This window comes from Lampris incognitus, chromosome 12, assembly GCF_029633865.1.
Source record: "Lampris incognitus isolate fLamInc1 chromosome 12, fLamInc1.hap2, whole genome shotgun sequence".
Taxonomy (NCBI): Eukaryota; Metazoa; Chordata; class Actinopteri; order Lampriformes; family Lampridae; genus Lampris; species Lampris incognitus.
In genome coordinates, this window is record NC_079222.1 from 28193855 (window position 1) to 28220973 (window position 27119).

Here is a 27119-nt window from a genome sequence, read left to right on the forward strand (position 1 = left end):
GACTGTGCAGTTGTGTTATGGCTGCGTGCTGTATGACATAACAGAAATCAAATAAGGGTCACATGTGCCTGGTGCTAAATTTTAATCTGTAATAGGGCTCTATCAAAATCACATTCTGATTTGATGTGTGTGTGGGGGGGCACGACATAGCGTTATGATGCCTACCTAAACGCCTTTTTTTGCAGGTGAGCAAACACAACTTTCCTTTCGGTCTTTTTTTTCTGTTTTGCTTTCGAAACTGTTATTGATAATTTGCCTCACGCTCCCCTCCGACTCGCACGTAGGAGTCGACGCTGAACCGGTGCCAATTACGCACGCGTGCGCCGCAGCGGCATGTGTGCGCCTCTGATAACACAATCTCCATGGTCCACGGCGCGTTTCTTGTTGGACGTGACAAGTACGCACACAAGGAGGGGATTGCGCGCCTCTCCAACACATCACCGACCCCAAAGTTTAGGGCGTTTTTTTGTTGTTGTTTGGTTTTGTTTCGCTCCATTTACGAACTCAAAAAGGAAACGTCGGGGCCCACGCCTACAAAATATAAGTGAATTTAACGTTGTCAAAGCCTGTCAAATGACTGACTGCACGGGGACGCCGTGAGGTCGGCACGCAGGCAGCCTCGGTCCAGAGCATGACACCGCGACGACAATGGAGGAAGCCACTCGGATTTTGAAAGATCGACTTCAGTTGGACATCGACGCCAACATTTGCACGGATCTATCCGCGAAGAAGAGAGACCTTCACCAAAAGTGAGTCACCGTCTCAGGCGTGTCCTCGGCTAAAAGCAACGCATGACATGGGAGATGATAATCACCACGAATCCAAGCGGATAAAATCACCCAAATAGAGGATAAACAACCATAACAGCCTTTAATTTGAACAGACCACTTGTTTACCAAGCATAGAGTGTAGAAATACCTTCATTGTGTCAAATTGTTCTTTCACAACACATCAATGAGGCTGCAGAGGCTGAACTTTGCGTCTCTTTCCAAAATGTTTATTTCTTCATTTATGGGTGAAATACTGCTAACTAATGATATCTGTGCTATTTTTCATAGATTACAAAAAAAACACATCACATCAAACATATACTTATAAAAATGTACATTCAACTGAAAACAGCCGAACCCTGAAATGAAGACCGCATGCAGTACCCTATACCAGCTCCATCAGATAATCCTCTCCGCCGGTGTTTGTGTGTGTGAATAAGCTCATGTGACGCCTCTCATAGCTCAGCAACATACTTATAAAGGAAGAAGTTGCAGGTTAATTATTAACGGCGATTCAATATGCATGAGCTGGCTGTTGACGGGGTTGACTTGTGGGCCATCTATAGATGCAGATAGGCCCTTCTCCCCCGGGTGTCGTGAGTATCATGGAGCAACTGACATGGGAAACTTTGAGCCCCACAGATGACTAAACAGAGATGGAGAGAGATTTGTTATTAATAGGTCCACATAGCCCTATATCCAACAACGATCCATACGGAAGACTATACGTATAGCCTGCCTCAAAGTCCTGAAGTGTATGTATAGCTGTTTTCCCAGATTGTTCCGATGAGCTCTTTTGACTTCACCCAAGGACTCAATTAACAGAGCGAGAGGGACTAGCGGGTACAATCTAGACTCAAGATTTGCCCGCACATTATTAATGACCGCTCATCAACACCTCTGTATTTAACAGGAAGCATTAACGAATTAGTAACAGTATCTGACACAATCAAATAGATTCCTTTCACCCCAGGGGAACTCATTGCCTGAGATCAAGTCCAACTTTTGGTAGGGTTGATGCTAACATGTGCTAATAAACCGATAAACCCGGAACTACAGTAATGATGTTAGCATGGCGCTAACACAGCTTGCTCAGCATGTTTTACGAGACAATGCTGCATGAAGAATGCCACTTTGACAAATTCAAAATTGCTCTTGACCTTGAAACACAGACGGAAATTTAATGATGACTTTCAGCGTTCGAGGGAAACTGGGAGTGCAGTAAGTGTCGTCTTCGGTGAGGTCTCGTTCCTCAAAATACTCTCAGTCAGTATGTTTACATGATGTTAGAGAAAGTCGATTTATTGATATTCCGACTAAAACTGGACTTTCAAAATACATGTAAACGTGTTAGTCCAACTGAAATCGTACTATTTTGAATTTCTCGAAGATGGACTAACATAATAATAATAATAATAATAATAATAATAATAATAATAGCAATGCGGTTGGGGGTCGGGCCTGGCGGCCTGTCCAGGGTGTCTCCCCGCCTGGGATAGGCTCCAGCATCCCCGCGACCCTGAGAGAGCAGGATAAGCGGTTTGAATAATGGATGGGTGGATGTATACACTTCAATCGACTCCAAACTGGCCTAGGCATTCTGCGCATGATCCATAGTTACCGCGGCGGTCTTTCACTCGGAAGTCGAACAGCGTCGTATCAACAGTATCAAAAGTAAAGTGTAGAAAAAAAAGTGTAGACGGGGCGTCCGGGTAGCGTAGCGGTCTATTCCGTTGCCTACCGGCACGGGGATCGCTGGTTCGAATCCCCGTGTTACCTCCGGCTTGGTCAGGCGTCCCTACAGTCACAATTGGCCGTGGGGGTGGGAAGCTGGATGTGGATGTGTCTTGGTCGTTGCACTAGCGCCTCCTCTGGTCGGTCGGGACGGCTGTTCAGGGTGGAACTGGGGGGAACAGCGTGATCCTCCTACGTGCTACATCCCCCTGGTGAAACTCCTCACTGTCAGGTGAAAAGAAGCGGCTGGCGACTCCACATGAATCGGAGGAGACGAGGTAGATTGGCAGAGGGGGGTGGAGCAGAGATCAAGTAATTGGGGTAAGAGTGGGGTAATTGGCCGGATACAATTGGGGAGCGAAAAAAAAGGGGGGGGAGTAAAGCGTAGAGTACATTTGAAATGTACAGTGCTGTAAAGTTGTCCATGTTTTCACCGCTCGACATGGAACCTGCTTGCAGCTTGCTAACTTTTCTTTTTTAAATTTTCTTTATTTTGCCGTTTGCTAACTTGTTTGTTGCTTGTTTGGTATTTACCGCAATAGGTCAACCGGAAGAAGGAGTGACACCTTACAAAAACTCAACATGTTGGTTTGCATACGGCAGAATATCGCACTTTTATGAACATGGAATGACGCGCTTTCACTCGCTCTGGGGGACAATAAATAAATAAGTAAATACAATAGACGAAGGGCTTTGAAAACGCAATGGCAGTACAGTTCAAAATCTGGATCTCTCTCACTTCCTTGCTGTCGCTGGGTTTGTGTGTCCTGCCGGAAAAGAAAGTATGTCAGGGCATCACCAATAGATTCAACCTGTTGGGCTCCAAACAGAACCACTGTCTGAACATGGTGAAGACCTACAGCAACTGGACCATGGTCCTGCAGAATCTGGAGGTCACCCACATGGAGGACCACCACGACCTGTCTTTCTTCAGGTCTATTCAGGAAGTGCGTGGCTACTGAATTCCACTGCACAACCTGCGGATTATCCGAGGCCATTCCCTGTATGATGGGGGCTTTGCCCTCGCTGTGCTACTCATTTACAACGAAACCATGGGTCACGGAACTGTCAAGCTTCCTCTGACCAGCCTGACAGAAATTCTTAAAGGAGGGGTTCGGTTCTCAGGGAACCAGCTGTGTAATGTGGAGACGATCCGGTGGTATGATATTGTGAATGCCGACACCAAACCCAACATGGAGACCCCTGAGCCCAGCAATAACCCACTCTGTCAAAATGTCATTCAAGTTGCTTCAATGGTTCTTGCTGGGCCCCCAGTCCCCAGAACTGTCAGACTCTGACCAAGCTGAATGGTGCCCAGCAGTGCTCCAAGAGATGCAAAGGTCCTTCACGAAGTGACTGCTGTCTTGAGTACTGTGCTGCTGGCTACACCAGACCCAGGCCCTCTGACTGTCTGGCTTGTCGGGACATCCAGGGTGATGCTACCTGCAAGGACCCCTGCCCAGGCCTCATGCATTATGACCCCAACCAATACCAACTTGTGCCCAATTCATATGGGAAGTACAGCTTTGGGCACACCTGTGTCAAGAGCTGCCCACATAACTATGTGACGGACCACGGAGCATGTGTGTGGACATGCAGTGGTAATACATATAAGGTGGCTGAAGGAGGGGTCAGGAAGTGCACCAAGTGTGACGGCTTGTACCTAAAAGTTTGCAATGGCCTTGGAATGGGGAATCTGGCCGATATCATGTCTATTAATGCCTCAAACACTGACTCCTTTAAAAATTGCACCAAAATCAATGGCAACATCGCTATCATCCACACATCTATTTATGGGGACCGGTTTACCAAAATGCCCAAGATGGACCTTGCCTAGCTAAATGTGTTTAGGGCAGTTAAAGAAATTACTGGATTTTTATGGATTCAAACATGGCCAGAGAACATGGCCTCACTCAGTCCTTTTGAGAATCTGGAGCTCATCCATGGACAGACCAAACGTGGTAGCCATAGCCTAGCTAATATACATCTGGGCATCAACAACTTGGGCCTTCGCTCCCTGAGAGACATAAGCTATGGAGACGTGGTAATCACCATGAACTCCAACCTCTGCTACACCAAGAAACACCACTGGAAGGGCCTTTTCAAATCGGAGAGCCAAACTGTCAGGATGGATGGAAACACAGATGCTGCCACCCGCGCAAAGCAAAGCAACACTTGTGACAGGAAGTGAACCAAGGAAGGCTGCTGGGGCCCTGGCTTGATGATGTGTTTCACCTGCCAGGACTACAGCTGGGATGGGAACCGTATTGACTCCTGCACTATCGTGGAAGCCAGAATGCCTAAATCCAAAAAAGTGTTGTCATCCAAATGTGGGAGTGACTCTGACAGTGAGGTAGAAACCAAGGCAAAATGAAAGAAGCCAAGTGCACCACCGAAGCCAGCTAAGGAACAGAAGAGTGGAGAGGGCTCCAGGCCGGGTGGCTCATTCAAAGGCTGTAGTAACAGTGATGACCACATGTCCCAGATTGGTGAAACGAGGTATGTCGGTGTCAGGGACTTTAAAGGCAAAGTTCTAATTGACATCAGAGAGTACTGGGTGAAAGATGGGGAAATGAATCCAGGCAAAAAAGGTATTTCATTGAATCCCAAACAATGGAGTCAACTGAAGGACCAGATTTCTGAAATTGATGATGCCATAAAAAGAATATAGGTATCTATTTCAGTGTTCCTCATTTAATTTAACACCACCAATTTGTTTGTAAGAAGGGTTTTGTAAAAAGCTAAAATTCTCTAAGAGCAGAGGTTTCATTCGCAATTGTACAGTACAAGTGAATTTTGTTTGTGATGTGTAGTTTGCTTTGTGTTAAATTGATGATTGCTATTGGCGGATATTATTGTTCTTTGTCAATTATTTTTCAGTTTAAATAATCAGACTGTTCTACAAGTTTCATTAACATGATAGAAATTAAATTGAATTAAGTTGTATTGACAACTGTGTAGGGTTCGGAGCGTTATGTGTAGTCCACCCTTAATAATATATATTATGTACATTATTAAACATGGCCTATTGTGTTTATTACTAATTACGTCTGTTGATATCTAAGCAACAAAACCCTGTAAAGTTGTCACAATAAGTTTATGCTAATAAGAATAGAATGTCACATTGTTTTGTCTGTTTATTTAGATGACCCGAAATATGGTTGACGTCATGAAAATAAAGGTATATCATAGAAAAAAAATAGCAACCAGCTGAAAGGGGGCATATTGCCACTTCTTTTTAAAATCTTTATTGACAATAAAATTCAAATACAAACAAAAGTTATTAACACAGACAAAATATCAGAGCCAGGGGGAATCTTTTAAGTTTTCCAATAAAGAGAACAGTCAGAGTCAATGTTATCAACAATATACCGTGATACGTCTTTCCAAAATCTGTTAGTGTAGGGACATTGCCAGAACAGGTGCAGCATGGTTTCTGGGTACATTTCATACAATGAACAGTCAACACAAATGTCTTTCTTAAACTTAAGGAGATAATGACTTGTGGGATAATACCTATGTATGATTTTGAAAGAAACGTCCCTTACTTTATTGGTAAGGAGATATTTGTATGAAAGATTCCAGATACTTTTCCAATTCAAGTTATCCACAAATCTAGACAAATAGGGTACAACAGAAGGGGTGCTAGTAATGTCTTTTTGAAATAATGACCATATATTATGATTATTTCTTACAGTAGTAGTCAGGCACATACTACCCACTGGAGTTACCTTAGAGTCAAGCGCTGGTAAGCAAACTGGTCTGGCCTTGTTTTTTGAGAGGATTTTAAACCGAAATATATCAATAATGCGAGGTCACTGACACATCAACACAAAACACACAACACCGCTCTAAGACGTGTTGTGAAATATAAGGCGTAATAACTACGTTGCACTTATTTTATAAAGTTTAAGGTAAACGTCTCTTCTTTCTTCGGCATCATCTGCTATGATGTTGGGCACCGAAAAACATGCTCAACAAGTTGTGAAGCATATTTTGGGTTTTCGGTAAAAATAGACAGTGGTTTACCATTGCCCTCTTCCAGTACAGGAGACCAGATACTAGTTTCCAGCATGTCTCCTGTTGTCCTGAAGCGACCGTTGGCCAAACGGTTTGGCTCGTCCGCCAGCGACAGGTACTACACTGCTGCTGCCCAGTGTCGAGCAGGTCTATTTAAAGGCCTTTGCAACTTTTTATAGGTCCACCAGTGCCACCCAGTGGCCCACTGCGCCCTGGTAGCAACAGTCGCTGTTGGTCCGCGACTGCTAATTCGGTAATTTGGTAATTTCGCAGCTGCCCCCCATATTTGAGGGAGCATTCCGCTATCCGCCACCTGTGGACGCGCTCCATAGCAGTATAGCTCTGCCAGAAGATGCTGCGCTTATTTTATAAAGTTTAAGGTAAACAGCTCCAGCAAGCATGTGCGCTCACGTCGCCATCTTGGCTCGCCCCGCATATCGCCACCAACCGTGCCGAGGCCGGACATACTTCCGTCAATAAATCGATTCTCTACAACGACAGTAGCCTAATTGCATGGCCTAATCGAGTTATAACCGTAGCTTGACTTAACTGTGCATATAAACGCAGTGTGTGTTGTTGTTAAACAGTCTCCTTGATGATATGTCTGAAGACCTCTGTCTGATTCCATTTGATCACAGGGTATTTGTGAACAGAAGTCTAACACTGGAAAAAGTCAAATGCTATGGCTTCGATATGGACTACACCCTGGCAAGTATGTCCGTTTGTGCCTAAATTGCAGTATGCTATAGCAGTAGGCAGCATGTGAAATTAAGGCCACCCTGGTCAAGGGTTTGATTCCCACTAGTGTCACACATTTTCTAAAGATGTATGATATGTGCTAATGATATAAAGGTTAACATAATGTCAGTTCAGTTTCTGAATGTCTTGATTTACCTTCATTGTATAACTTCATTAATCATGTCTTGGCTCTATGCTATGCTATTGCTGTGTGTGTGTGTGTGTGTGTGTGTGTGTGTGTGTGTGTGTGTGTGTGTGTGTGTGTGTGTGTGTAAAGCATATAAGTCCCCTGACTATGAGGGCCTGGGCTTTGAGCTGATAAGAGACAGGCTAGTGTCCATTGGTTATCCTCATGAGCTACTCCGCTACACATACGATCCTAGTTTTCCCACACGGTAAGTTCATCTCTCTGCTTTACCTCTTTACCTCTGCTACATATAACTTGAGATTCATGCAAAGTACTGGATTAAGTAAGCAATTTATATTCTTGTTGCCCGCTATGTCAGTTCGACAAGTAATGGAGGAGAAAGAAAGGTAGAGCTGAGGTATTATAGGGATATCCCACCATTTTTTGCAGGTTTAAGTCAAGTCGAATTTATTTTTATAGCCCAAATTCACAAGGTAGTCCCAGAGGGTTTTATAGTCAGTACAATATACAACGGTAAACAAAAATACGACACCCTCTATCCTTGGACTCTAAGCCCGAATGAGGAAAACCTTCACAAGAAAAACCTTAACAGGAAAAAAAATGTATATATATGGGAGAAACCTCAGGAAGAGCAACAAAGGAGGGGTCCCTCTTCCAGGATGAAAAGACATGCACAAAATACACAAAAATAACAGAATTATAATGTATCATCATAGATTGCACAGAGGAAGGTAATGTAGAATACATACATACAGTTAATGCATAAAAGTTAGCAAATTTAAAAGTGCTGGGCAATAAACTTGTATAGAGAGTGAAAATTTAGTGAATCTATGTCCATTCAGGACAATGACAGGAACAAGTCAAGTCAATTTTATTTGTATAGCCCAATATCACAAATTACAAACTTGCCTCGGGGGGCATTGCAGCAATACAACATCCTGTCCTTAGACCTTCGCACTGGATAAGGAACAATTCCCTAAAAAAAAAAAAATCCTTAAAACTGGGGAAAAATAGGAAGAAACCTCAGGGAGAGCAACAGAGGAGGGATCTCTCTCCCAAGATGGACAGACATGCAGTGAATGCTGTGTGTGCAAAATAAAACACAATTTACAGAATACAAATCACACCATTCACATACACGGATGAAGAGACAACAAAAGATGTTTGTCACATATCAGAGAGAGAGAGAGAGAGAGAGAGAGAGAGAGAGAGAGAGAGAGAGAGAGAGAGAGAGAGAGAGAGAGAGAGAGAGAGAGAGAGAGAGAGAGAGAAGGATATAACAGTGAAACTGGATAACAAAATTATATGGATTTATAAGATATATAATGAATGTCATGAGGAGGATGCCAAGCAGCGTCCAGGTGGCTACCACCATCACCATGGAGACATGAGAGGAGGACAGACTACACATGTACACGGAGGAGACTCACATCACACCATTCACATACATGAGAGAAGAGAAAGGAGAAGACATCATTCAGAGAGAGAGAGAGAGAGAGAGAGAGAGAGAGAGAGAGAGAGAGAGAGAGAGAGAGAGAGAGAGAAGACATGAGAGAAAAGAGAACAGGTTGCAATAGTCAATAATCTATATTCTATAATCTTGGCAGAACAGTGCTTGGTCAATTCATTGAGACAGAAACTGACCTACCATGTAGTACAGATTGTGAAGTACTCAATTTAAAGGCAACTAAATGTAGGTTAACGCAAAAAGATGAGTTTTAAGTTTGAATTTAAAATACTCAGCAGACTCTGATTGTCTGATGGCAGCAGGCAAGTTATTTCAAAAGAACCTTATTCCAAAAGCACCTTGAAGTCTGATGGAACATGGATAGGAAGCCAATGAAGGGGGGCAAGAATTGGTGTAGTGTGGTCAACATTTCTACTTTTTAGTTAGGATTCTAGCTGCAGCATTTTAAACCATTTGAGACATTTAGTACTAGCACGTGGCAGACCCAAAAACAAAACATTACATCAGACATGGCAGGAGAGACCGAATTAATGTATGTTACAAAATGAAAAAAATGCACTCTTGGTGACTTCTTTATGTGCTTACCAAAGGAAAAGTTGGGCTCAAACGTAACACTAAGGTTTTTGGCTGCACCACTTTGTCAAATCAGAATTGTCGATTATTATTGTTACTTGGTCAAATTGGTGTCTATGTCTAGCAGGGCCAATGACCAGCATCTTATTTTTATCTAAATTTAAAAGCATGATATTTAATGACATCAATTTTTTCACAGCAGCCAAGCAGGCATCTAAATTAGTCATTTGATTTATGATCATCAGCCCTTATAGGCACATACAGCTGAGTATCATCTGCATAGCAAAGGAAATTTATTAGATGACTGCATACAATTTGGCCAAGAGGTGAACTTTAAAGAGAGAAATGTAGAGGGCCAAGAACCAAGCCCTGAGGTATGCCATATTCAACATCAGAGAATTTCAATATTATAGCAGGCACACTGTGTTCTTCCAGATAAGTAGGACTTAAGCAAAGAGAGGGCTAACCCAGAGACACCAAAATTCCAATTTATTCTGTCTGATAGCATAGAGTGATCAATGCTGCCAAAGGCTGCACTGAGGTCCAGTAATAGAATCAGAGTCCATAGCAAGTAGAAGATCATTTTCCACTCTGGTTAAACGCAGTTTCAGTGGAGTGACAGGCCCTGGGAGCTGATTGAAAAGGTTCATATTGATAGTTTTCTTCTATATTGGTCAAAAGTTGTTGATCTTGTTAAGTGAGAGGATGCCTGAGGAGTGGAGAAGAAGCATACTGGTACCGATTTTCAAGAACAAGGGCGATGTGCAGAACTGTAGCAACTACAGAGGTATAAAGTTGATCAGCCACAGCATGAAGATATGGGAAAGAGTAATAGAAGCTAGGTTAAGAGGAGAGATCATGATTAGTGAGCAGCAGCATGGTTTCATGCCACGAAAGGGCACCACAGATATGATGTTTACTTTGAGAATGTTGATCGAGAAGTATAGAGAAGGCTAGAAGGAGTTACATTGTGTCTTTGTAGATTTAGAGAAAGCATACGACAGGGTGCTGAGAAAGGAAGTGTGGTATTGTATGAGGAAGTTGAGAGTTGCAGAAAAGTATGTAGGAGTGGTCCAGGATATGTATGAGGGAAGTGTGACAATGGTGAGGTGTGTGGTTGGAATGACAGATGGGTTCAAGGTGGAGGTGGGATTACATCAAGGATCAGCTCCGAGCCCTTTCTTGTTTGCAATGGTGATGGACAGGTTGAAGGACAAGCTCAGACAGGAGTCTCCATGGACGATGATGTTCACAGATGACATTGTGGTCTGTAGCGAGAGTAGGGTGCAGGTTGAGGAAAGCCTGGAGAGGTGGAGGTATGCACTGGAGAGAAGAGGAATGAAAGTCAGTAGGAGCAAGATGGAATACCTCTCCGTGAATGAGAGGGAGGGCAGTGGAATGGTCAGGATGCAAGGAGTGGAGATGACGAAGGCATATGAGTATAAATACTTGGGGTCAACTGTCCAAAGTAATGAGGAGTGTGGAAGAGAGGTGAAATAGAGAGTGCAGGCAGGGTGGAGTGGGTGGAGAAGAGTGTCAGGAGTGATTTGTGACAAAAGTGCACCAGCAAGAGTTAAAGGAAAGGTTTACAAAATGGTTGCAAGACCAGCTATGTTATATGGTTTGGAGACAGTGGCACTGATGAAAAGACATGAGGAGGAGCTGGAGGTGGCAGTGTTGAAGATGCTAAGATTTTCACTGGGAGTGACAAAGAAGGACAGGATAAGGAACGATTATATTAGAGGAACCACTCAAGTTGGACAGTTTGGAGACAAAGCAAGAGAGGCAAGATTGAGATGGCTTGGATATGTGTGGAGGAGAGATGTTGGGTATATTGGGAGAAGGATGCTGAATATGGAGCTGCCAGGGAAGAGGAAAGAGGAAGGCCAAAGAGAAGGTTTATGGATGTGGTGAGGGAAGACATGCAGGTGGCTGGTGTGACAGAGGAAGATGCAGAAGACAGGAAGAAATTTAAACGGATGATCTGCTGTGGTGACCCTTAACGGGAGCAGCTGAAAGTAGTAGTAGTAGTAGGTCAAAAGTTGTTGATGCACAACTCTCTCTAGTACTTCAGAAAAGAATGGAAGATTAGAGACTGGTCAATAGTTATTATGAAACTCTGGACCGAGGTGTGGTGTCTTAATAGAGTTTTGACCACTAAACCGCTGGGAACAATGCAAGTAATAAGTGGTAAATTAACAATGTCTGGCATTGTAGGTCCCAGGAAAGGCCTGAGGTCTTTAAAAAGTTTTGCTGGTAGATGGTCAAGTAGGGAAGTAGTTGGTTTAGAAGCTGACATGAGGTTAGTCAAAGTATCAATAGAGATAGTCTCAAAAACTGTAATAACAGGGATTATCATTGACTCATTGTATAGATATGAATTTGGCAAGACAGGATCTGCAGGAATAGCTGGAGTGGAAGAACTACTTTTGTTTCTGATCTCATCAACCTTATTGCAGAAAAAGTGTAGAAACCCATGGGTCATGAATGGTGAGCAGCTAATACACGGTTGCTTTTTAGTAAATTTAGCTACAGTGTCAGAGAAAATTCTGAAATTATGTTTATTAATATTGATTAAGCAAGAGCAATACACCGAGAAAGCAGTGTATCTCTTGCTTGTATTTCAGTGAACGCTCAAGTCAAGAGGTAAAACACTTCCCATTTTGATTTTTGCCATTTACGTTCCAGTCTCCTTCAGGGCCACTTAAGAGCACAGCCTCTTTAGTGGCCTAGCTCTGGTAGTGAGAGGTGCAACTGAATGGAGCACACTAGAGAGTGCCACATCTAAGTCACTAGTGAGCTTTTCAACAGAATCTGTCTCTACAGTCAAAGCATTAAAGACTTCAGCCAGCTGCTGGCCAAATGAAGCTACAGTGGACGCAACAATGTGGCGAGTGGCAATAATATATGTGCCGACATTAACATAATAATGCTTCAAAAATAATAAGAAAATGATCTGACACATCAGATGTGGTTGACAAGACAGTCAGATCAGAAACAGCTATCTCTTTAGATAAAATCAAATCATGGGTGTTACCACTGCAATTAGTCGACTCTTGAACAAACTGAACAAACCCAAAAGTATCAACAAGCACCAGAAAGACTTTACTTAAAGGATCACCAGCCTTATTCAGATGAACATTGAAATCACCAAGAATTAGAATCTAATCAGAATGAGTAACAAGACCTGAGAAAGATTCTCCAAATTCTTTAAGAAGTAGTGAGCAAGGGCCAGGAGGTCAATAGAGTATCACAATGTGGACTGAGCAGTCTGTTCGTGGCTGAGGGAGATGGACTTAGAATAAGAGCCTCAAAAGATTTAAATTTAGTTTCAATTTAGAAGTTAAATTGAAAATAGACTTAAATATGAAACTGACACCCCCACCTTGTTTATTTGCCCAAGCTACATGGGCATACGTATAGTCAGGTGGGCAAGCTTCATTTAAGGGAAGGTAAACATTTGGTTTCAGACATGTTTCACATACCCCAATCATACCAAAAATATGTTCAACCATCAGATAATTTATTAATAAGGCTTTGGTAGAAAGTGATCTGATATTTGCAAAACCAGATTCAAGCGTCTTGTTGGAAGTGATGAGTCAAGTCAAGTCAACTCAATTTTATTTGCCTTTGAGAGCCATGTGTATGCAGGTTTTCGTTCTAGCTGGACTCCACACACACCAGGTGATTTCACTAATTAGCAACCCTTCAACCAAAGAGGAAGAATGTATCAGTGACATCACCTGTTGTGGAGTCGGGTTGGAATAAAAACCTGCATACACATGGCTCTCCATTTCACAAATTATAAGTTTGCCTCAAGAGGCTTTACAGCAATACAACATCCTGTCCTTAGACCCTCGCATCGGATAAGGGACAACTCCCTAAAAAAACCTTTAATGGGGAGAAAAAATAGGAAGAAACCACAGGGAGAGCAACAGAGGCAGGATCTCTCTCCTAAGATGGACAGACGTGCAGTGGATGTTGTCTTCACACAATTTACAGAATACAACACTGAAAGAGGATAACAGAAGTATAATGGAATTGTAAAATATATGAAGAATATGACGAGGAGGATGCCAAGCAGTGTCCAGACACCACTGGAACATTAGTAAGCAGAACTTTAGAGCTACCAAGAGAAAAACTATTAATTGGAATTAGACACCTTGTATTATTAGTTGACAATTTTGAAGACCTATGGTTTGGAAGATGTGTGGTCGGACTTTTGATAACCTTAGATGTTTGGTTCTCTAGATCATTAGGTGCTTCATTGCACATTTCACCACCACCAGCGGTAGGAATGATTATTAGATTGTTGTGATTCACACATTTAGGAGAAGAGAGCTTGGGAGCAATACAGCAGGGAAGGGAGACAGTCTCAGTTTTATAGACCAAGCTGTCAGTCTGATAATCTATGAGAAATTCCCTGACTAGACATATTAACTAAACTCTTTGAATCCACATCAGCACTAGGTTTAAACCTTGCAGGCTCGCTAACCACCTGCAGCCTGACGAATGATAAGTCCTTAGTGTCAAACTAAATGTTGACATATATCTATATTGCTAGACAAAAGAGCAGCGCCATCCCCAGTAGGGTGGATCCCATCCACTTTCAGCAGGGAAGGATAGCCCCAGAAAGAAGGCCAGTAATCAATGAAACCGAATCCCTGCTCATTACAGTAACAAGCAACTCAGAGGTGCACCTACTGTACATCTCATCATTATCCCTCACGGGTAATGGACCAGAGACAATTGATCAATGCTGACAGATCTTTCTCGACAACTCAAGCGCCCTGACAAAGCTAGCTTCTGTGATCTCTGAATGCTTAATCCTAGCATTATTGGTGCCGACATGAATAACAATGTGGCCTAAAGTAGTGGTGCTGTGTACCTGAGCTCCCTAATTCTCCCTCCGTGATGCCAGCACCCTAAGATTATCCTTTATGTCAGAGACTCTGGATCCGGGCAAACAGTGAACCAAGGCTGGCGAAGCTAATCTGATATTGTGGGTAATGGAGTATCTTATCATTAGCGTGCGTTGCTTTATTCTGTCAACAGGAGCGGGAGAGGCACACTGGCTGGTAGGACTACCAACAGGGCTGGTGAGGGGCGAAAACCGGTTTGCGGTCATGAGAGGTGACTGCAGACCAGGCCACATGACCAATGGCTTGCTCTTATGAGCCTTCCCACGCTGGCAAACAGAGACAAACTCTGCCACATCTGCCGATGGCTGAGCTAGTGCTAACAATAGCAGGTCTGCTGTCAGGTCCAGGGCTAAGGCTATCTGGAGCGCTTGTCACGTCCTAGCCGAAAGAAGCTGCTCTGACTCATGGACATCGCTCTAACAGAGATAACCTATCTGTAACTATGGAACAGTCACCACACACCATTGTTTTAACAAGGTTGCTTTGACTGCAGATGCAATAAAGTTAACTGCTAAACTAGGGTAAGCTCGAAGCTAGTAAACAGACTAGGAATGAAAGGCTGCCCACTAACACAAGAGTTGTTGAGAAAGAAAACTAGTGAATGTAGCAATAAGTGAAGTAATCACGGAAAATAGCGAAGTACGACAAACGAAGAGGTTAGAGCAGAATATAGAGGAGAAGAGAATAAGAGAATAAACATCAGTCATCTGTCTCACAAAGCCGAATCTTATGAAGGCGGAAGTCGGAGGTCAGCTGTTCGCAACTAGATAAGAGGGGCTGGTCGGCAAGATGGCGAACCGGGCAAGCAGCCATTTCCAAGCGCTCGCTCCACTGCCCCTACATTTACATGAGAACTTGCAAGTTTTGCCAGTCAAATGAGATAAAAACCGTTAAGTGAACATTTGAGCAAATAATTGGACTACCTCAAAGTACAAAGTTGAACCTTAAAGTTCTTCGATCTACCATGCTACATGGGGAAACAAGCTAACGCTAAGCTAAGTGTAGCCTCAGGCCAAGCAAGCACGACTGATCACTACTCGATGATGGAAGTTGATGATGATGATGATGAAGAGAAAAACTTCTCCTGTTACATCAACGAAAGTTCCCGCGCAACCTGTAAAGATGAGAACCTCACAGGAGCCAACTGCAGTCCCAAATGCGACTCTCATTGAAGCCATAGAAAAGCTAACCTCAAAGATGGACAACTTCGCTGACCAGTTGAGAGTCATGGTGGCTAATCTCCCCAGACTAGTGGAGATGAGTACCGCTGATATTAGACTGCAAAGTCTTACAACTATTTGATTGATGATGAAGATTTTAGCATGTTTTTGGATTTTTTTTAAGTCTTTGACACGATTGAACAGAAGTTTATGTTTCGTACTGTAAAATTGTTTGGATTAGGAGAAAACGTTATAAATTTAGTTAAAGACACTAATTTACTTAAGGATACTAATAGCACAGTCTTATTACCACAAGGTCCGTCTAATTGACAAAGGAATTAAAAAAGGTTGTCCCATCGCTCCTCTGCTTTTTATCGCTGCAGCAGAAATGCTCTCCATTCTTGTGAAAATTTCAGATTTTGAAAAATTGACAGTATTAGGCAAACAGCTGATGATCAGCCAATGGCAGATGATACAACCATATTCATGAAAAATGGTAATCCAATTCCAAAAATGCTCAATACAATTGATTTCTTCTCTAAGGCATCGGGCTTAAGATCAAATCTTAAAAAATGTGAATTACTTCCAATTCATAACTATCCTCTGACAACAATTCATAATATCCCTGTTAAATCAACTGTGAAAAACTTAACTATACACATTATAAAGGATAACACACTGGATAATCTCAACATTTGGAACAATCTAGATAAATCTAAATCTTATCTGAATTCATGGTCCCAAAGAGATATCTTTATTATTGGCCGATTTTTTCTCACAAAAATGGAGTGCATTTCAAGATGCATTTACCCAGCTTACTCAATGTCACTCCCCAAAAATGCAATCAAAGCAATAAACCAGGTCAACTTTAATTATATCTTGAAAAGAAAAACACTTTAATAGAAAATGAATCATGATTAAAGATTATGAGGAAGGAGGGCTAAAAGCCATTGACATTAAATGTATTAACGGCACTATCAAAATAAACTGGTTAAGAGCCTTTGTGAAAAATGTAAACAGCTTATGGTTCCATATCCCAAGCCAAATTTTTATGAAGCTTGGAAGCATCAACCTTCTTCTTAGATGTGATTATGACTTTAAAAACTCCCTAACAAATTATCCACGTTTCATCAACAGATATTACTTTAATGGAAAATAATCTACAAGCATAATTTTAGTTCTCATACCACCCCATGTGGAATTGCAGGTATGTGGTATTTAGAAATAAATCCTTGTTTTATAATGCTTGAGAAAGGAATATGGTCTGTAATGCACTTAATGGGAAATACAGGAAACATTATATTTTATGAGAATTTTTGTTCAATTTTTAATTTAAATGACCGAAAACAACATGGTACTGTTATCAAACCAGTCCTACACTCCTGTCAAACCAATCCTACACTACACTATAATGATGTCTTATAACTTGTATCAAATAATCTGGATCCGCACCTTCCTAAACTTTTGGCGAATGGACATGATCTTATCAGTCTAAAGCTGCCCAACACCACAATCCGTCAAAGAATTATATCCATTTTCATCAAACAGAAACTCAATTTTACAATATTTATCCAAAGATGAAGCTGAAAAATTGAGGACGAAATTCTTTTGAGTTTCCAATTGCACCAAAAGTAAAGGAAGTGCACTTTAAAATTCTTAATGGAATATATCCTTCTGGAGAATTTTTAAGACATCGATTTGGTTTAGGCTGTAACAACTGCTCATTTTGCAGTGAACACATTGACACAACAGAGCATGTGTTTTATGAATGTCAGTTTGCTGGTGCCTTTTGGGAAGATCTGCATAACTGTTTGTTTCCTAGAGATGCCAGTTTCTCTGAAATTTAAAAAGAGGATGCGATTTTTGGTATGCTTGTGAAAGATGGCACACATGGTTTGGCAGTCAACGCAATTATTATTCTTGCAAAGTGCTTTTTACATAAGAACAGAATCCTGAAAAGACAGCCAAACTTCTGCATATTTCATAGGGAACCGTGTCATTATTTCTCATCACTGAGGTTAATGGAGAAGAAAAATGCTATAGAACTCTCTGACTTGATAGAAGAACTTGAACTTGCAGAGAACCCCTAGGACTCCCCTCCCTTTCATTTATGTATTTAATGTCATTTATTTTAGTCATTTTCTTTACTTTTATTTCCCCCGTCTTTTGTTTTATGTGCTTGTTGTATGTAGAATTTAAACATGTCCAAAAAAAAAAAAGTTAAGAGAAAACTAAACCCCACAGATGCACTCAAGAGCTGGCTGACCCCATGCCATAAACCCAACTCAATGGGGCCCTGCAGAAAGAAAACACTTCCACACTAGAGGCGAGGCAGACTTCGACACAGCATTGACAGAAAGAGAGAGGTGTTGGGGTCATTTGATGTGCTTTCTCTTTTCGTTGCCTCTGGCCTAGTGGACACTGTGGAACAGTCTTTAGATATGTATTGCATTGGAAGTGCAAACACACGTGAACCACAGCTACAGTTTTATCAAAAACTTCACATTTATTAAATGGAGCAAAGTCAAAGATTAGGGGAAATAATAACATTATTTTAGAGTCAACATTTTTTTTTTTTACAATAAGAATGAAAATAATCTATTTCTCTCCCTCTCTATCTGCAGTCCCTCCTAGTTCATCTAATGTCCGGATGACCTCGTTCACACTTCTCTTTCATTTTTCCCCAAACCTCAGCGGTTTAGTGTTTGACACCAGTTATGGGAATCTGTTGAAGGTGGATTCAAATGGAAATATTCTAGTCTGCACTCATGGCTTCACCTTCCTCAAAAGGTAAAGGAAAATACTTTCAGAGAATCCAGTGCCAACATGTTAGTGCATTTAATGTGGCATTGTATTGCATGGTGTCAAAGGAAATCATTAGGTGTTACAATGGAGAGATGTGTACTATGGGGAGGGGGTGTGTATTAGCAAACTCATGTGTATTTTATGAACACCCAAGATCTACATTTGTAGGTCTTCTTTGTATCTGTCTTGAGTCTTTTTGCATGTGTTAAGTACATGTCTGTCATTTTAAATGAAAATAAGTAAAAAATAACAGTTCTATTCAAATTCATCATGAAATCTGTTGGCGTATAATGCTGATGTGCTCAGCTCACAAAAAAATGAAAAGTATATTTATATCCAGCAGCTGGCACTGCGGGGATTTTTGAATGAATGCCTTTGTGTATGTTACAATTTCATTCTCATAATTACAATTTATCTGGATATAGCTTCCTGCTGGTGTCACTGTAGGTTATGTGGAGAATACAGTATGTTACATTTGTGTCCATTGTGGGTGGTTTAGTTATGGTGGAACATATACTGTATTGAAGGGTGATGAAACCCCCTGGTTTCATTCTTTCTCTGCCCAACCCAATGTTTTACACAATGCAATCAAATGGACAGCAACAGTGAAAAGGGAAGTAGATGGGCTCTGAGAAAAACATGGGAAACCATGTTACAACACTCGTCACTACTGTTCTCTCTGGCACAGAGACACAGACGCTGACGGAAGTTAAAAAGGGCCCAAAGACCAGTTTGTTTCTTTAAAGCACACATGAGTAGCATAGCGGTCTATTCCGTTTCCTACTAACATGGGGATTGCCGGTTCGAACCCCCGTGTTACCTCCAGCTTGGTCGGGCGTCCCTACAAACACAATTGGCCATGTCTGTGGGTGGGAAGCCGGATGAGGGTATGTGTTCTGGTAGCTGCACTGGCACCTCCTCTGGCACCTGTTCAGGGGAGAGGGGGAACTTGGGGGAATAGCGTGATCCTCCGACGCGCTACATCCCCCTGGCGAAACTCCTCACTGTCGGGGGAAAAGAAGCGGTTGGCAACTCCACATGTATCGGAGGATGGCATGTGGTAGTCTGCAGCCCTCCCCGGATCGGCAGAGTGGGTGGAGCAACGACCAGGACGGCTTGGAAGAGGGGGGTAATTGACCTGGTAAAACTGGGGAGAAAAACAGTAGTGGGATGGTGAGACCGAGAGGCCATCAGAAGCACGTGTGCCCAGATGGGGTCAGACCCTTTAGTTGACTGGTTAGCGCAGTCGCCCGTGGTGCGGGGAACCCAAGTTTGATTTCCGGCTGCCCCCTGAATTTGCTACATTGGTGTACGTGGGATGGTGAGAAGTGGGATGGTGAGACCGTGAGGCCATTGGAAGCACGTGTGCCCAGAGGCATGAGGGAGTTGATATGCTGAAGCACGGGGACGCTCCTCCCAAAGGAGTGGGGTAGTGTAACAATCACAGGCGACTAGACTCGCTAGCCGGTGGGCCAACGGGTCGAACCCTTTAGTTGACTGGTTAGCGCAGTCGCCCATGGTGCGGGTGACCCTGGTTCGCTTCCCGGCTGCGGCGGATTCCCGGCTGCCCCCTGAATTCGGTAAGCACATCCCCACGCTTCAGCATATCAGCTCCCTCATGCCTCTGGGCGCATGTGCTTCCAATGGCCTCACGGTCTCACCATCCCACTTCTGACACCAATGTAGCGAATTCAGGTGGCAGCCGAGGATCGAACCCAGGTTCAATTCTCGGCTGCCACGGGAGACTGCACTAACCAGTCAACTAAAGGTTCCGACCAATCCACTAAAGGGTCCGACCTGTTAGCCAAGGGCTAGCGAGTCTAGTCATCCGTGGTCGTTACACACGTTTTAGTGTTTTTGACCTCTTTAATAAATGCTTAACTGCGTATATTGATTTTCAGGGCAAAATCACATTTAGTTTTATGGGTAATAAATCAATTTAAATACAGGAGTATAAAATCAGCATTAAAAAAATCAGCATTTACAATGCCAGATAGTTTTACAAACATGGTTACAGGAAAATAAAACAGGCAAACAAAATAAATACAGGTACATACAAAGAGGGTTTAGTAAATCATTGTTAGACTTTTTTAAAAAAAGAGAATGCCCATTTTACAGCTCTCTAGTTAGACATGTAAAGGAGAATATTGGATAAACCGTTCTCTTGATGGCGCTCCAATTTTATTCTGATGGTTATAAAGTTTTTACTTTAATTTATTTTTTCATTTGATGGAATAAAAAAGTCTTACCTTTGATTCTACATAGATCTGAAAAACAGATTTATTTGTATTTTTCTATTGGTAGCCTTCAGCAAAATAAGCCTTATGCATTATGATGTGCATCTGTAGGACTGACCTCTATCTCTAATATGGTTCCTCTCGACAGGCATGAAATTCAGGGCTACTACCCCAACATGTTCATTCAGCGAGATGACACTGAGCGTTTCTACATTCTTAATACTCTCTTTAACCTCTCTGGTATGAACCTCGACTTTATTCTTTGTACTGTTCCACTGTATTATAATTACGTTTTCTCACACAATTACAAAACAGTCACATTCAGCGTTATTGTATGTTTCTGTTTACCCTCATACAGACCCTTACATATCTTATATACACACACACACACGCACACGCACACACACACACACACACACACACACGAATGTATATATATATATATAATCCAGTGAGTCAAGTAAATTCTTTATGAGACAGTACAAGCCTGTTTCATGCCATAAGCAATCATCAGCTGCTTATGGCATGAAACAGTCTTGTATTGTCTCAAAAAAAATGTACTTGACTCACTGGATTATTTTGCGCCTTATTTGTTGAGCACTTTCCCTACCGTTGAGTGTTTCTTTTAACAAATATATATAAGATTTCCAGAAATACATTGTAACTGTCAAATATATTTAATAACTTCTGGATGTGTAACTTGTGTCGAGTAAAAGGAAAAAGAAAAAAGAACTGAAGTGAGCAAGGAACTTAAATTTGCTGGCAGATGGTTCTAATTATACACTTTACTCCTATAGAGACCTATCTCTATGCTTGCCTTGTGGACCTCTTCAGCAGATGCAGCAGATACACAAAGTAAATGAATGTTTTCTATTTCATTCACCGTTTCAAGACTGTACTGTGTTGTTTTCATTGTTTTTACCCCTGGACAGATGTAAAAACCAAAGTATAGCAGGACAAAGAAAAATAACCTCTTCTTTTTCGCTTGTGTTAAATGTCCTCCAGCCTGCTGAAAGGCTTCCAGCATGGGGACTTGTTTATGTCCTTCCGAAGTATGTTTCAGGATGTTCGAGATGCAATGGACTTCATTCATGACACGGTTAGTGAATCATGTGCTACATTCTGTTACCTCACGTTAAGAAATATAATTTGGTTGCACCCTACAGCTTGCAATAACACATGACACATTTATTCATAGCTGCTCTTTGTTTCTGCGCACTACTTAGGGCAGTCTGAAAGAGAGAACGACTAAGAATTTGGAGAAATATGTTGCCAAACTTGTAAGTAACAAAGACAAGATTCTTTGTCGTAATCTCCCAATTTTAAATGTTTCTTGGCTTTTAAACAGAATTGTGAAAAAGAAAAGTATTTTTTCCCCGCTTTGTCACAGCCAAATTTACCTGTACTCCTGAACCAGATTAAAGAGGTGGCCAAGGTCTTCCTTGCCACCAACAGTGACTTCATCTACACTGAGGTGAGCACCGAAACTTGTGTTTTGCCTGGACTTAATATACAGACAAACAGATAAGACACTGGTTTAGCATGGGATTCCCTTAAACCCTTCATTCTGACAGTCTTTTGGTATTGTTCCTCAAGGCCATCATGAAATATCTGCTTGAAAGTGGTCCAAAGGTAGGTTGACTTGTACTGGAGTGCAAGATTTAAATATTGTGTAGAATCTAAACATTCAAATAAGATCACACTTTGCTTTACACGTTGTTTCACTCCTTCACTTTCTTGCTCTGCATTTATCTTTATTCTTAATTCAAGTCTGGTGGCCCAAAAAGGTCATGGCGCTCTTTCTTTGACCTCGTTGTCGTGGATACGAGGAAACCACTGTTTTTTGCGGAGGGTACCGTGCTTAGACAAGTGGACACGGTATGGAAAAGCTCACTATGAAATTGCATAGACAATGGGACCACAACATAAATGTAACCTGCTCTTTAACGAACACAGGACACAGGCAAGCTCCGGATCGGGACTTACACTGGAGACCTCCAGCACGGGACCGTCTACTCTGGAGGTAAAACACAGAATTACAGGAGGAAGGAAGAGGTGTGTGTGTGTGTGTGTGTGTGTGTGTGCGTGTGTGTGTGTGTGTGTGTGTTTATGTTGTGGTGTTTTTGTATTTTACACATTATTGAAAGAACGTGTGTGTCATTTTGTCACCCTATGATGTTATCCCTGTTGTATTGCTTGCATTTTGAGCAGCACGGTGGCCCAGTGATTAGCACTGTCGTCTCACAGCAAAAAGGCCCTGGGTTTGAACCCCAGGGTTGTCTAGCCTTGGGGGTCATCCCAGGTCATCCTCTCTGTGGAGTTCACATGTTTTCCCCATGTCTGCGGTGGGTTTTCTCCAGGTGCTCCAGTTTGCCCCACCATCAAGAAGATATGTATATTAGGGTTAATGCTCCTGTCTGTGCCCCTGACTGAGGCATGGCAAGACAAATTGGTGTTAGTCCCCGGGAGCTGCAGGGCAGCTGCCCACTGCTGCTAGCTACACAGCTAGGATGGGTTAAATGCAGAGAGGAATTTCCCAAAGAGGGATTAATAAAGTATATCAAAATCAAAAATATGTGTTACAGGTTCCTCAGATATTATCTGTGATCTGCTGGATGTGAAGGGTAAAGACATCCTGTATGTTGGAGACCACATCTTTGGGGACATCCTCAAATCTAAGAAGCGCCAGGGCTGGAAGACCTTTCTGGTGGTACCAGAGCTTGCCAAGGAGCTGCAAGTGTGGAGAGAGAAGAAACGTAGGCGCTGTTTATTTTTGTAATTTTTTTAGATAAAATAATTTTATGTCAATGGGCGTATGGGTAGTGTGGTGGTCTATTCCATTGCCTACCAACACGGGGATCGCCAGTTCGAATTCCCATGTTACCTCCAGCTTGGCTGGGCATCCCTACAGACAAAATTGGCCATGTCTGCAGGTGGGAAGCTGGATGTGGGTATGTGTCCCTGTCGCTGCACTAGCGCCTCCTCTAGTCGCTAGGGGCGCCTCTTCGGGGGTGAGGGATAACTGGGGGGAATAGCGTGATCCTCCCACACGCTACGTCGCCCTGGTGAAACTCCTCACTGCCAGGTGAAAAGAAGTGGCTCGTGACTCCACATGCACAAGAGGAGGCATGTGGTGGTCTGCAGCCCTCCCCGGATTGGCAGAGGGGGTGGAGTAGTGACTGGGACGGCTCGGAAGAGTGGAGTAATTGGCTGGATACAATCGGGGAGAAAAAGGTAGGAAAAAAAAAGAAAAGAAATAATCTTATTTCAAAACACTGAATCATTGATATGTGTTTCCTTTTTCTGCCTCCAGATCTGTTTGAAGAGCTTAAGAACATTGATGTCGTCTTAGCAGAAATTCGCAAGTGAGTTTGTACAAATTTGTTCTGGATAATTCATAACTACTGAAAAGTGACACAGAAAAGCTCAGTGATCTTTTCTCTGTTTTCATCATCTGAAGGCATCTTGACAGTGGTACCACAACAAGTCCTGACATCAGTGCCATTGAGACCCGGAGAAAGGTGATCTCTGTTTACTGTTTATGTTTACCAGGCCCGGCTCTAGACAACAGGGGGCCCTAGGCAAGATTTTCTTTGGGGGCCCTCCTTACTTTTCCTGGAGCCAATAACTATGAAATAGGAGCATCCGGGTGTTGTGGCAGCCTGTTCCGTTGCCTACCAACACGGGGATCGGCGGTTCGAATCCCCGTGTTACCTCCGGCTTGGTCAGGCGTCTCTACAGACACAATTGGCTGTGTCTGCGGGTGGGAAGCCAGATCTGGGTATGTCTCCTGGTCGTTGCATTAGCACCTCCTCTGGTTGGTTGGTTGGCAAGATTGTTTGGGGGGAGGGGGAACTGGGAGGAATAGCGTGATCCTCCCACGCACTATGTCCCCCTGGTGAAATGCCTCACTGTCAAGTGAAAGGAAGCAGCTGGCGACTCCACATGTATTGGAGGAAGCATGTGGTAGTCTGCAGCCCTCCCCGGATCGGTAGAGGGGGTGAAGCAGAGATTGGGACAGCTCGGAAGAGTGGGGTAATTGGCCGGATACAATTGGGAGATAAAGTGGAAGAAAAAAAGGAACTAGGAAATAAAACTATAGACCATATATCCATGCATTATCCAAGCCACTTATCCTAATTAGGACCGATGCTGTAGCCTATCCCGGCAGTCATTGGGCAGAAGGCGGGGAAACACCCTGGACAGGCCGCCAGTCCATCGCAGAAAAGTATATATATATATTAAACTATGATTTGTTTTATGAGGACAACGTGAGAACCCTTTGGTATTGTACTGCCACAATGTGACAAGAACATTCCTGCAATCTATAAAGTAGGCATAATCGTAGCATGAAATGAATACACAGAACATACATTTGTAGTAAACATGCCTTCATTCAGTGGAGATGTTCATTAAGAATTATGCCCTCAGACCTTAAATTAGATATCCTCAAGGCACAAAGTCTTTCTAAACTGTCAGCGGAAAATGAGGGCGATACAACATTTGAAAACAGGCATATTAGCAGAAAAACAGTACAACCCAGCAAACACTGAACAGCAGTCATTCAATTCAAAATAATCTAAAACCGCAACAAAGCTCACTCACTAGAAAGAAAAATGAATACTGATGATGTGAGTTGTGAATGAACTATATACACCAACATCATGAACGCAGCTAACATTTTATGTTCCAGATGTTATCTGTAATTCTTCCAATAAGATGATTTACCAATTGCCTTGAGTGCACAAATAGAATATTTTCCAGTGCATCAAAAAGAAGTTTCCAATGTCCTTATTAGTGGAACTGCCAGAATGACTGGAGGGATTTAATTATGCTTAATGGGCTTTAAACTACTCATGCCAATATCCTGGAAATACCCAAATACAATATATGAGAAACACATGGCCAAATGTGACAAACAATAAAACCAGATTCCAGTTTGATGCTAGATTAGCTACAATGCTGTTGGCTCAGCAAGTGGCAGAAGAGGAGCTGCACAAAAAGTTGCATCAATGTGATTGTCTGATGATAAACGTCAGATATCTATTGTGACAAAATTAAATCCAAAACATAATTTATAACTTCTACAGCCAAAAATAAAATTGGGCAGAAGATGAGGAAAATTAAACATTTAAAAAAAGTTTGGGGCGTCCGGGTGGCGTAGCGGTCTATCCCATTGCCTGCCAACACGGGGATGGCCGGTTCGAATCCCCGTGTTATCTCCGGCTCAGTCGGGAATCCCTACAGACACTATTGCCCGCATCTGCGGTTGGGAAGCCGGATGTGGGTATGTGTCCTGGTTGCTGCACTAGTGCCTCCTCTGGTGGATCGGGGTGCCTGTTCGGAGGGGGAGGGGGAGCTGGGGGGAATAGCGTGATCCTCCCACGCGCTACGTCCCCCTGGTGAAACTCCTCACTGTCAGGTGAAAAGAAGCAGCTGGTGACTCCACATGTATTGGAGGAGGCATGTGGTAGTCTGCAGCCCTCCCCGGATCGGCAGAGGAGGTGGAGCAGCGACCAGGACGGCTCGGAAGAGTGGGGTAATTGGCCAAGTACAACTGGTGAGAAAAAGGGGGGAAAAGTCCATCCATCCATCCATGCATTATCCAAACCACTTATCCTTCTCTCAGGGTCGCGGGGATGCTCGAGCCCCCGCGACCCTGAATCCAAAAACAAAAAAAAAACTAAAATAAAATGTTGAAAAAATTAATCTTTAAAAACTTGGCAATCTGTGGTTTCCCTCATGTTGTAAAGCTTTTTTTCTATTTTACTGTTTGTGTGTGTGTGTGAGAGAGAGAGAGAGAGCGAGAGAGAGAAAGAGAGAGAGGGAGAGAGCGTACTTGTCATTTCCTCCTAATAATATAATATCGCCATTACCAAAAATAAGACCCACATAGAAATGAAGTCTGAACAAGAATGACATCCTGCTTTACGTCATCTGATACAGATTTCATTGTTCTTTGACGACTGCACACGCACACCCACACGCACACACACACCCACACGCACGCACACCCACACGCACGCACGCACACACACACACACACGCACACACACGCACACAATGATCTTCAAAAAGCAAACATCTCTCTCGCGCAAACGGAAGTTAGTTTAAGCTTCGCCGTCTGGCAGCAGCAGCTTACTAGCTTAGTTTACTAGCTTAGCTTACTAGCTTAGTTTACTAGCTTAGCTTACTAGCTTAGTTTACTAGCTTAGCTTACTAGCTTAGCTTAATAGCTTAGCTTAATAGCTCAGCTTCTGAACAGGATTGCTAATATTGGCTGATATGATCTATCTGTTGAGGACGGGGGCCCTTGGACTGGGTTAGAGCCATTGATTGGCTTTATGTCTCCAAGCAACCGTCTTTATTTAAATAAATAAATAAACAAATAAATAGATAAATAAATAAATAACGATTTGCGGGGCCCTACGTAATTGCCTATTCAGTGTATTGGGGGGGGTTGTGCTGCCGTTTTTTTTTTTTTTTGCTTTGCGATACACTTAAAAGCTCTTGGGTAACATGTCGGCAACTTCCGCCAACGAGA

General features: G+C 42.6%; 1 protein-coding gene and 1 pseudogene across 8 annotated transcripts in view; both read left to right on the forward strand.

Moving 5' to 3' along the window:
• The first annotated feature begins 468 nt into the window (after nucleotides 1-468).
• The window catches only part of LOC130122191 (cytosolic purine 5'-nucleotidase-like), a 32260-nt gene continuing 5609 nt past the window's right edge, over nucleotides 469-27119 (forward strand). Inside the window, exons 1-16 of one of the 8 annotated variants that reach the window (XM_056291235.1) lie at nucleotides 719-749; nucleotides 6555-6639; nucleotides 7163-7236; nucleotides 7540-7657; nucleotides 18228-18323; nucleotides 20724-20815; nucleotides 21373-21430; nucleotides 21581-21674; nucleotides 21802-21855; nucleotides 21966-22049; nucleotides 22172-22207; nucleotides 22346-22453; nucleotides 22532-22598; nucleotides 23161-23331; nucleotides 23889-23940; nucleotides 24036-24096. In XM_056291235.1, the coding sequence (XP_056147210.1) occupies nucleotides 6578-6639; nucleotides 7163-7236; nucleotides 7540-7657; nucleotides 18228-18323; nucleotides 20724-20815; nucleotides 21373-21430; nucleotides 21581-21674; nucleotides 21802-21855; nucleotides 21966-22049; nucleotides 22172-22207; nucleotides 22346-22453; nucleotides 22532-22598; nucleotides 23161-23331; nucleotides 23889-23940; nucleotides 24036-24096 (1227 nt within the window). In that variant the 5' untranslated portion in view covers nucleotides 719-749; nucleotides 6555-6577. Of the gene's footprint in view, nucleotides 750-6554; nucleotides 6640-7162; nucleotides 7237-7539; nucleotides 7658-15225; nucleotides 15591-17832; nucleotides 17900-18157; nucleotides 18324-20723; nucleotides 20816-21372; nucleotides 21431-21580; nucleotides 21675-21801; nucleotides 21856-21965; nucleotides 22050-22171; nucleotides 22208-22345; nucleotides 22454-22531; nucleotides 22599-23160; nucleotides 23332-23888; nucleotides 23941-24035; nucleotides 24097-27119 lie in introns of those variants that run through there. The other 7 variants (XM_056291233.1, XM_056291236.1, XM_056291234.1 and 4 more) reach the window with 7 other exon arrangements.
• Nucleotides 2913-5390, forward strand: LOC130122193 (epidermal growth factor receptor-like; annotated as a pseudogene).